We start from the raw sequence: 11,906 nt of genomic DNA, 5'->3' as shown, positions 1-11,906 counted from the left end.
CAATCAACCTATCCCCAGGTGCATGTCTTTGGAAGTGGGAGGAAGCTGGAGTACCCAGAGGGAACCCACATATTCACGGGGAGAACATGCAAACTCCACACAGAAAGATCCCGAGACTGGGATTGAACCCAAGACTGCAGGACCTTCGTATTGTGAGGCAGACGCACTAACCCCTCTTCCACCGTGAAGCCGGACAAGTGGTTCTCAAACTTTTTCCACCGAGTACCATCTCAGAAAACACTTGTCTTTCCAAGTACCATCATAACGACCGACATTAAAATACAGTAGCGTAGTGGGCCTAAATATTCATTAAAAACCCAGATATTGTATTTAACACTCTTATTTAACACCACTTGGGGCGGTATAGCTTGGTTGGTAGAGTGGCCGTGCCAGCAACTTGAGGGTAGCAGGTTCGAACCCCGCTTCCACCATCCTAGTTACTGCCGTTGTGTCCTTGGGCAAGATACTTTACTCACCTGCTCCCAGTGCCACCCACACTGGTTTAAATGTAACTTAGATATTGGGTTTCACTATGTAAAGCGCTTTGAGTCACTAGAGGAAAAGCGCTATATAAATATAATTCACTTCACTTCACTTCTTGCGATGAGGGTGTACTCCGCGACCCAGACAGGGACAAGCGGTAGAAATGGATGGATGGATGGAAGTATATTCAATATTTTCGCCACTGTAATACACAATATTGTAAAATAAAGCACTGTACTTAAATAATGAATCAAATCTTGGGCATACTAAATGGAGCCTGTGTACCACTAGTGGTACGTTTGCCATAGTTTGAGAATCACAGCTATTGGGTCTTTCAAAATAAAGATAGTTAGCCATTAAGGGTGTCAAAAAAGATAGATTTTCAAATGAATCGCGATTCTCACTAGTAACAATTCTTAATCGATTAAACAAAAAATCGATTTGTTTTTTTAATTATTATTATGTTATTTATTTTTAATCTGTGCTGTCTGCTGTACGGATTTACTTGAGAAAAAAGAAGTTTTTTCCAATGAATTGGGATTCTTACTTGTAATGATTGTTACTCGTTTAAAAAAACAAAATATCAATAAAAAAAAAATTCTAAATGTTTTTTTTCTTTTTATCTGTCCTGCTCAGCCTTTTAGGCAAGTCATATTGTTGATGTAGGTTATCATATCTGTTGTGCATATTTACTTTAGCAAAGAGACGTTTGGGATACTTCTGTTATTGCATTATTTTTTGTATTTGACATTTTAGTAAATGTTTGGGCATAATTTTACTAAACAAAACCAATTTTGTTTTAAGTAAGATAGAAATTGATCACATCTGTTTATCTATTTTATGGAGGAATGTAGTTAATCATAGAACTGTCACCCAATGTTAGTAAAAAAGTATTGATTTTGACTCAAGAATTGTTTTGAATCGATTCTGAATTGAACTATTACCCTCAAGAATCGGATCTAATCGTGTGGTGCCCAAAGATTCACAGCCCTACTTATTTGTATTTGACTTTTATTAAATGTTTGGGCAGAATTTTATTGAACAAAACCAGTTTTCTTTTAATTAATATATATGTATATAAGCGCTTTTATCTATTTTAAGAATGAATGTGTTTTAATCATAGAACAGGCACCCAATGTTATTAAAGTATTGATTTTGAATCCAGAAATGTTTTGAATAGAAAATAAATTCTGAATTCAATTGTTACCCCCAAGAATCGAATTTAATCGAATCGTGTGGCGCCCAAAGATTCCCAGCCTAAACACAAAATTACACAATTTCAGTTTTCTACACTTGGTAGTAGATTATAGCGTTTTAGACACTAGGGCAGCGTTTCTCAAAGTGTGGGGCAGGCCCCACCTGTGGGGAATAGAGACATGACAGGTGGGGCGCGAGAAACGGGAGGGAATTTCACTTAAAAAAATGTTTTTATTATTATATTCTTGCGGCGGCAATGACCAAGAAGAACGCAGAGTTGGAATATAATTACAACACTTTATGTACATATTTATATCATATTTACATATTTATATAATATGTAACTACAAGCTCCATTCACAGACAGAGTCCCACTGCTTTTATGAGCGTCAAGCGAGTCAAAAGCCAAATTTTTTTTATTTTTTTTATTTGTGGCGGCCGTAATTCTTTCATGGCGAGCCGCCACAAATAAATGAATGTGTGGGAAACCCTGACTTGAATGTTACTTGATGTTCAATAAATTTGAAAATGTTAAGCTTGGTATTAGCTTTCTGTTGTGGCGATGGGGGCAGGTGGGGCTTGAAAACTCCCCCTTGTCCAAAGTGGGGGATGACAAATAAAGTTTGAGAACCACTGCACTAGGGTGACCAAAGTGTGATGGGGGAGGGGGCTTTGTGCAGATTGTTTTTATTAGATCGCAGTAAATTAAAAAAATACAATCAAAGAAGATTACAACAGCAAAAGTTGGAAAATAACAATAACATGACAGGGTTTGTCAAACTAGGTATGAGGATTGAAATGTTGTCCCTCCTGTGAGGGTTCCACAGTAACAAATAATTAGAGAACCCCGCTGTATAACACCAAGCAGACATGCAGCCTACATTATCTTTAATTATATTAACGCTCGGCCTGTTATAAAATATATCATATTAAAAGGCCCCTGCCCCACGTCTTTTGCTTTTCATTATGAAAAATGACTTGAATTTCATCACTGCAGGACAAATACTATTGTATTCTTTTCTATTAGCCATATATGGGCTGCCAAATGTAAACATTCAGTCACACTTTTCTAGCAGATCTATTTCTCACATTTCACTACTTTTCTCACATGTAACTCACTTTTTTCACATATAACAACACACATTTCTCACATTTAGCTCATTTCCGGTTTAAGTTTAAACTAAATGTTGACTCTAAATAGTATATATAAATGTTAAATCTAAATCTGAAATCTGAATCTAAATGTTAAATTTATACCTAAATGTTAAATCTAAATTTAAATGTTAGATCTAAATGTTGAATCCAAACCTAAATGTTATAAATTTATATCATACAACTAAATCTGAATCGTAAATCTCAATGTTAAATCAAAATCTTAAATCTAAATGTAAATGTTAAATATGAAACAAAATGTTGAATATGAAACTCAATGTTAAATCTAAACCTAAATATTAAATATAAAACTTAGATCCAAACATGAATGTTAAACCCAAATATTAAATCTCAACCCAATTGCTAAATCTTAAATCTAAACCTAAATGTAAAATCTAATGTGAGTGCTAAATCTCTCGCCAAGTGGAAAGATGAATATTCATAGGATGCCTATTTTTTCATCGATCATAGGCATCTCTGCCTCTCAGTGCATGGCACTCTTGCATCTTTCTTACTGCAGCAAAACGCAAAAGGAAACATGACAGATAATTAATGAAAAATTAATTTAAATAAAGTTGCGTATTGTTAAAAATGTTAGCTCCAAACAAGTGCGTGTGCATAGTGTGTTGCATAAAGACATAGTTGAATACTAGACACTTAAACAGCTGATCGCTTCACTTGCATTTGACCATGCTTTCGATCTGTTCTCAAGAATGTGTCGTAATTGAGAGCCAAATGGTAAAAACAAGATCATAGCAAGTGTGAATTAAGTGTGACTGATTTTTTACATTTGGCACCCCAATACCATATGCCTATTGTCAGTCATTGATTTTCTTCATAGTCCTGTCATGTATGTCCTTTATTGTCTTTGATGTTTCCCTTTTTTGTGGACTTTTTTTTTATCTGCACTGCAATCACTTACTATCCACTTTGTGGGATCAGTAAAGTATTTTCTACCCTAGAATATTTACCTACCTTATACATTTGTGTTAATCGATCATAATGATCTGTAGGCCTTGGATGCTGACCGTCCCAGTTCCAAAATGCAGTCGAACGTCCACAGTGGATTGGGAGACCTGGAAGCGCAGGCAGTCAATAAAGAGAGAGAGTGGAAGGAACTCCAGGCTAGAAGGATTCATCTACTAGAAGATTCTCTTGAAAAGGCTAACAAGGAGTGCTTGTGTCTCAGGTATCTGCATTTCACTTTTACAATATGATCTTTACTATTAGCCCTTTAAATGTGCAAAGGTACTCGGCTCCATCCATCCATTTTCTATAAATGTAATAATCACAATAAGGAGAGCACTCAATTACACGCATGATATTTTTTTGTCCCGGCACATTTTTTGCAATTAACAGTGTATGCTGCTCTGACATGTCCTATGCAGTAGATAGCAATAAATTACCTTCATTGTAAAGCCACACACACAACTAAAAATACAAGGATCTCCATCATGGTAGCTCACAATTAAAACATGACATAAACAACAAGCCTAATTCCATGCATCCATTTTCTACTGCTTGTCCCTCTCAAATAACACAAATTGGGTAGTACAGGAAGGATGACATAAGAAGACAGGACAGTACACCGCTCTATACCCTGCGGCATGTGGATAGAATATCAACTTCTACCTCGTGTTATCAGTTATATATTCTCTATGTTTTAGGAACTTTGGGGGTATTTTAATTGACATGATTTTATATTTGCATGTTTGTAATTAATAACATACAATCACATGCAGGATCTTGGTACTGTACCCTGGTGGGTTGTATCGACATTGATATAATTGCTCAATATCCACAAACACATGTCCATGTCCCGAGAAGAACACCTAATAGAAATGTAAGTTATGTTAAAAAGTAAGCAGTCAGTGACCAGCATATGTCATGAATAATTGTATTAAACAAAACACCAATGCCGCAAACTTACCACAAGTTGACAGCTAACACTTAGCCTTTCCAATGGTACAAATACCAACCATTCCTGTACCACTAAAACTCACTGAACAAGCAGCTTCATTCAGTCTTATCTAATTGCAAATATACAGTATGTTTTCACATCGACAGTAACCATCAAAGCCTCCCCATTACTTTGAGACCAAGCTCATCCATATAGAGCATGTACATGCTGAGAAAAGCTTGATTTAGTTTGAATTTGTCTTTTTTTTTTTAAGCAAAATGGCCCCAGCTTGGCAACAGTTTGAACTCGTATAGTGTTAAGTCACATTACGAGGGAACATATTTCCTCACCAAGCAGTTACAGTATTGGACCATACACATAGTACTGGTTTTATTTGCAAAGGTTTTGAAATGTCTCTCAGTATTATCTACCTCCAACTCAACACAATGGACGTTTGTGGACTATCAAGTGTAAGCAAGACTTTATATCTGGAGACCAGTTGCTTTTGTGTCTCATTTATGGCTGCAAGTACAGCACCATTTATATCAGCCACCTCCTTTGTTGGGTTTTGTGGCAGAAATAAGAGTACTACAATTCATAACAAACATATATTTTAAGTTGGTTTGCTTTAGTTTAAAAAAACATATGGTGATCTTTTAGGAATGTGCTGATCGATCAGCCACCAATCATAAAAAGGTGGATTTTCGTAAAAAAGTATGTGATCGCAATTGCTGAATAATGCATTTTAATGCCGATTACAAACGCAGCTCCTCTCTGGCTGGTACGTAGTTTTTTTTAGTTCTCCGGCTGACAAACAACTAGCAGACAATTATGTGTCTCCAGATACAGTGTCGAGCCGCTCCTCAAAGTTAATAATAATCACCTCTATTATGGCAAATTAACTTCATTTATTTTTTATCTGAAGTACTGTACATTATCAAGGCTTATCATATTATGCCGAGAAAGAGAATAAGGAACCAGTTTAAATATCTTGTTGATATTGTTGAACTGTTAATAGTAGTAACCATAAATAGATAGAAAATAATTACAGTTAATACATACGACCATTATCGGTGTTGGGATCTGACAATCTCACTCATGGATGATCCGTATCAGCAGCATAAAACCCTGATCGTAACATCCCTATAACCTAAACATTACATGCTATGGTTTGTCCACCATTTTTGTTGGCAGTCAATGCTTATTCACAGTATTTTTAAGAAGAAAAAATTATTTTCAATTAGTCATCCGAGGGAAATTTAGTTTTTCTTTCCCCTATCACCTCTGCTTGGGAGGTACTTTCTTGATGGTTGTTTGTTATTAAAATAGCAATAATTGGCTATGCCGCATGTGTACGCAGTTATATTGGAGGCTGTAAAAAAGAAGGAATAATATTGGGGGAAGACAAACAGTTAGTAAAAAACATGAAAAGCTAAGTAGATCTGTTATGAAATACAAATACAAATTTGTAGTTTTAGGCGGCGTGGCCTGTAAGTGCTCTTTAAGGTAGGAGAGGTGACCACTGCTATGAAGATCGGTGCTTTCATGTCAGTGTTTGTCAGGTACGGTTCGGGTACTCTGGCTTCCTTCCACCTCCAAAGACATGCACCTGGGGATAGGTTGATTGGCAACACTAAATTGGCCCTAGTGTGTGAATGTTAGTGTGAATGTTAGTGTGAATGTTGTGTCTATCAGTGTTGGTCCTGCGATGAGGTGGCGACTTGTCCAGGGTGTACCCCGCCTTCCGCCCGATTGTAGCTGAGATAGGCACCAGCGCCCCCCATGACCCCAAAGGGAATAAGCGGTAGGAAATGAATGGATGGATGGATGTTGGACTGTCCATGAAGGAAGACAGAGATGACGACGGCAAGCAATAGTTTCAGATTTGTGCTTGTTACGTCGAGCACCAAAACACAATTATTTTTGGAGGACTAAGTAATGTCATACAAAAAAAATTAAATAATAGGAATGTCAATAAATAAGCAATAATAGTGTCAGCCCCACCGTGACTGAGAATTGTTGCTGAGATGAAAAAAAAAATGTCACGTTTTTAGTCCTCTGTTTTCCAAGTCTTTTTTCAAATATTGTATAAATTGTTAATATCTTTTTTGTCAGGTAATGCAAAGCTGACATTTTGTTTCATGACACAAGTCGTCATAAGCAATATGTAAAGCTCTTGTGGGCAACTGAAATGCAAACAAGAAGATTTCAATATATTATTGGCACATTAAATGTGTTTTTGTACAGTTGCATATACTTGAGTTGTAATGGTGATAATATAAATTACATAGTGGTTGTGTATATCAGATTTAGCTTTATTGGTCAAGTATGTTTAACACAGAAGGAATTTGACTTGGTAGACTGTGCTCTTTTTGTTCAATACTAGAAACAACTATGGGAAAACACAGCACCGTAGCGGCCATCCGCGGCGCCATATTGGTATGAAAGAACATTAAAAAAAAAAAAGTGCAGAGGTGATGCAACCAACTGCCACTTCAAAGGTGCTATTTATTCCATCCATCCGTCCATTTTCTACCGCTTTTCCCGTTGGGGGCCGTGTGGGGTGCTGGAACCTATCTCAGCTGCATTCGGGCTTGCAATCAATCAAACTTTATTTATAAAGAGCGTTTCATGTATAAAAGAAATGCAACACAAAGTTATTTACAGACCTAAAACCTGTTCCCTAACCCGGTCCCTACACACCGGAGGAGCTCTTGTAAAAAGAGCTCAGCAGCGCATGCACTTTTTGCGTCGGATGAAAAGAGCACAGCTCCCTCCCTCCATTCTCACCACATTCTACAGAGGCACTATAGAGAGCCTGCTGACCACCAGCATCTCTGTCTGGACTGGAGCCTGCAATGCCTCACACTGGCAGTCTCTCCAGAGAGTGGTGAGGACGGCGGAAAAGATCATAAGGACTCCTCTTCCTCCTATCCAGGAGATCGTAAAAAGCTGTTCAGAAAATCTGCAAAGACTCCTCCCACCCCCACCAAGGACTGTTTTCACTGCTGCACTCTAGAAAGAGGTTCCGCAGCTTCCGAAGCAGAACCTCCAGGTTCTGTAACAGCTTCTTCCCTCAGGCCGTGGGACTCTTGAACGCATCATAATTAAATTATCCCCTCAACTCCCCCCCAAAATGGATTAACTCGCTGGAATAAAAAAGACAATATAACATACATCCATAAACGTGGATGCATGTGAAAAAGTGCAATATATTTATCTGTACAGTAATCTATTTATTTATTTATATAAATTTACATATATTTATTTATTTTATATATATATATATATATATATATATATATATAGAGAGAGAGAGAGAGAGAGAGAGAGAGAGAGAGAGAGAGAGAGAGAGTGGGGCAAAAAAAGTATTTAGTCAGCCACCAATTGTGCAAGTTCTCCCACTTAAAATGATGAAAGAGGTCTGTAATTTTCACCATAGGTACACTTCAACTGGGAGAGACAGAATGTGAAAAAAAATCCAGGAATTCACATTGTAGGAATTTTAAAGAATTTTATTTGTAAATGATGGTGGAAAATAAGTATTTGGTCAATAACAAAAATTAGACTCAATACTTTGTAATATAACCTTTGTTGGCAATAACAAAGGTCAAACGATTACTATAGGTCTTTGCCAGGTTTGCACACACAGTAGCTGGTATTTTGGCCCATTCCTCTATGCAGATCTTCTCCAGAGCAGTGATGTTTTGGGGCTGTCGCCGAGCAACACGGACTTTCAACTCCCTCCACAGATGTTCTATGGGGTTGAGGTCTGGAGACTGGCTAGGTCACTCCAGGACTTTCAAATGATTCTTATGGAGCCAGTCCTTCGTTGCCCGGGCGGTGTGTTTGGGATCATTGTCATGCTGGAAGACCCAGCCATGTTTCATATTCAAAGCTCTCACTGATGGAAGGAAGTTTTGGCTCAAAATCTCACGATACATGGCCCCATTCATTCTTTCCTTAACACAGATCAGTCGTCCTGTCCTCTTAGCAGAAAAACAGCCCCAAAGCATGATGTTTCCACCCCATGCTTCACAGTAGGTATGGTGTTCTTGGGATGCAACTCAGTATCCTTCTTCCTCCAAACACCACGAGTTGAGTTTATACCAAAAAGTTCTATTTTGTTTTCATCTGGCCACATGACATTCTCCCAATCCTCTGCTGTATCATCCATGTTCTCTCTGGCAAACTTCAGACGGGCCTGGACATGCACTGGCTTAAGCAGGGGGACACGTCTGGTACTGCAGGATTTGATTCCTTGTCGGCGTGGTGTGTTACTGATGGTAACCTTTGTTACTTTGGTCCCAGCTCTCTGCAGGTCTTTCACCAGGTCCCCCAGTGTGGTTCTGGGATTTTTCCTCACCATTCTCATGATCATTTTGACCCCACGGGATGAGATCTTGCGTGGAGCCCCAGATTGAGGGAGATTATCAGTGGTCTTGTATGTCTTCCATTTTCAGATAATTGCTCCCACAGTTGATTTTTTCACACCAAGCTGCTTTCCTATTGTAGATTCACTCTTCCCAGTCTGGTGCAGGTCTACAATTATTTTCCTGGTGGTCTTGGCCATAGTAGAGTTTGGAGTCTGACTAATTGAGGCTGTGGACAGGTGTCTTTTATACAGATAACGAGTTCAAACAGGTTCCATTAATACAAGTAATGAGTGGAGGACAGAAGAGCTTCTTAAAGAAGAAGTTACAGGTCTGTGAGAGCCAGAGATTTTCCTTGTTTGAAGTGACCAGATACTTATTTCCACCATAATTTCCAAATAAACTCTTTAAAATTTCTACAATGTGAATTCCTGGATTTTTTTTCACATTCTGTCTCTCGCGGTTGAAGTGTACCTATATTTTTTTGCCCCGCTGTATATTATTTATATATATTTATTTATTTATTTATCGTGGGACGGCGTGGCGCAAAGGGAGAGTGGCCGTGCGCAACCCGAGGGTCCCTGGTTCAACCCCCACCTAGTACCAACCTCGTCACGTCCGTTGTGTCCTGAGCAAGACACTTCACCCTTGCTCCTGATGGGTGCTGGTTAGCGCCTTGCATGGCAGCTCCCTCCATCAGTGTGTGAGTGTGTTTGAACGGGTAAATGTGGAAGTAGTGTCAAAGCGCTTTGAGTACCTTGAAGGTAGAAAAGCGCTATACAAATACAACTCATTTATTTATTTATTAAATTATATATGCACCTTATTGCTTTTTTATCCTGCACTACCATGAGCTTATGTAACGAAATTTTGTTCTTATCTGTGCTGTAAAGTTCAAATTTGAATGACAATAAAAAGGAAGTCTAAGTCTAAAAAACAGTACCCCAATTACCTAAATTCCCCATCATCGCGCGCACACACGCATAACAAACACACAAACACACACACACACACACACACATGCATACGCACACACACGAATGCATGGCTGAGTACAGAGGCGCCAGGTGAGCAAACACTATCACAGGAGCCATCTGGACCAGGAGGTCATCAGTCCCTAGCCACCAGGAGGCTGACACATAGCGCCCCAACAGTACGTCCGATAACTGCTGATGCAGATGGCTCCCTCTGAGAAACGATGGAAAGTAAAAATAATAAAACATGTAAGATAGTAAGACACATGAGAAGGAATAAAGGATACATCAAAAGTAAACCACATGAAGATAAAAAAATATATACAATAAATATATGATAAATAAATATAACTAAATACAATCTTGCATAACTAATAAGATAAAGAGTAAAGTACGAATGACTTCAAGAAAATACAAAAATATGAGGTAAAAGCCATATCAAAAAGGTGGATCTTAAGCCAGCTCTTAAAAACATGAATGTTCTCCACAGCCCTGAGGTCCTCCGGCAGCTGTTCTATAGACAGGTGCCATAATAGTGGAAAAATGCCATCCCGTGACTTTGTGTCCTGACTTCTGGAATAATTAGGAGATGAGTGCCCGCGGATGTTTGTAGGATAAAAACAAATCTGAAAGATAAGAAGGACCAATACAATAAAAAAAATATATAAACCATAAGAGTAACCTAAAATTTGATCTTGAAACCAACGGGGAGCCAATGCAAAGATTTTAAAACTGGTGTAATTTTGGCCCACCTTTTGGTCTTTGTCAGGACAAGTGCTGCTGAATTTTGGAGTAGTTGTAAAGGTGCAATAACCTTTTTAAGAAGACCAGAAAGCATCGAGTTACAATCATTTATACGACTTGTAATAATAGTATGCATTTGTGTCTCCATGTTGCCCTGAGAGGGAATTGGGCAAACTCTGACTATATTCTTAAGATGATAAAAAAATATTTTAAGAGTATCTAATTGGTCTTGTGCCATCAGGAGACATGGAAATGTACAGCTACAAATACAGCTACGAAAGTAAAACACAATGGAAAAACACAAAAGTTTAGCAACAAATAACACGTTATGCACATATAATTGCACCATGCATAGACAAAGAATAAAACTAAACAAAAACACCAATTCAACACTCACATACAGGTGCTGGTCATATTATTAGAATATCATGAAAAAGTTGATTTATTTCCTTAATTCCATTTAGAAAGTCAAACTTGTAGAATGTGTACATCCATTCCAAACAGACTGATACATTTCAAGTGTTTTTTGCCAAAAAGGAGATGATTATAGCTGATAACCAATGAAAACCCTAAATTCAACATCTCAGAAAATTTGAATATGGTGAAAAGGTCAGATATTGAAGACACCTGGTGCCACACTCTAATTAGCTAACTAACTCAAAACACCTGGAAAAGCCTTTAAATGGTCTCTTGTTTTGATTCTGTATGACACACAATCATGGGGAAGACTGCTGACTTGACAACTGTCTAAAAGATGACCATTGATACTTTAAAGAAGGAGGGCAAGACACAAAATGTCATTGCCAAAGAGGTTGGATGTTCCCAGAGATCTGTATCCAAGCACATTAATAGAGAGGCAAAGGGAAGACAAAGATGTGGTAGAAAAAAGAGTACAAGCAAGAGGGATAACCGCGCCCTGGAGAGGATTGTCAAACAAAACCGATTCAAAAATGTGGGAGAGATCCACAATGAGTGGACTGCAGCTTGAGTCAGTGCTTCAAGAACCATCACGCACCGACGTATGCAAGATATGGGCTTCAGCTGTCGCATTCCTTGTGTAAAGCCACTTTTGAATAAGAGACA

The 11,906-nt window shown here is 38.1% G+C and overlaps 1 protein-coding gene across 6 annotated transcripts in view; it reads left to right on the top strand.

The window, feature by feature from the left end:
• Positions 1–11,906, top strand: part of ccdc57 (coiled-coil domain containing 57) — a 44,231-nt gene that overhangs the window by 805 nt on the left and 31,520 nt on the right. For 5 of the 6 annotated variants that reach the window (XM_061908655.1, XM_061908657.1, XM_061908654.1 and 2 more), the window contains exon 2: positions 3,846–4,021. In XM_061908655.1, coding sequence (XP_061764639.1) covers positions 3,876–4,021 — 146 coding nt within the window. In that variant the 5' untranslated portion in view covers positions 3,846–3,875. Of the gene's footprint in view, positions 1–3,845; positions 4,022–11,906 lie in introns of those variants that run through there. The other variant, XM_061908660.1, reaches the window with a different exon arrangement.

This window comes from Nerophis ophidion, linkage group LG08, assembly GCF_033978795.1.
Source record: "Nerophis ophidion isolate RoL-2023_Sa linkage group LG08, RoL_Noph_v1.0, whole genome shotgun sequence".
NCBI classification, from domain to species: domain Eukaryota; kingdom Metazoa; phylum Chordata; class Actinopteri; order Syngnathiformes; family Syngnathidae; genus Nerophis; species Nerophis ophidion.
This window is presented reverse-complemented; position numbering and strand designations above follow the sequence as displayed.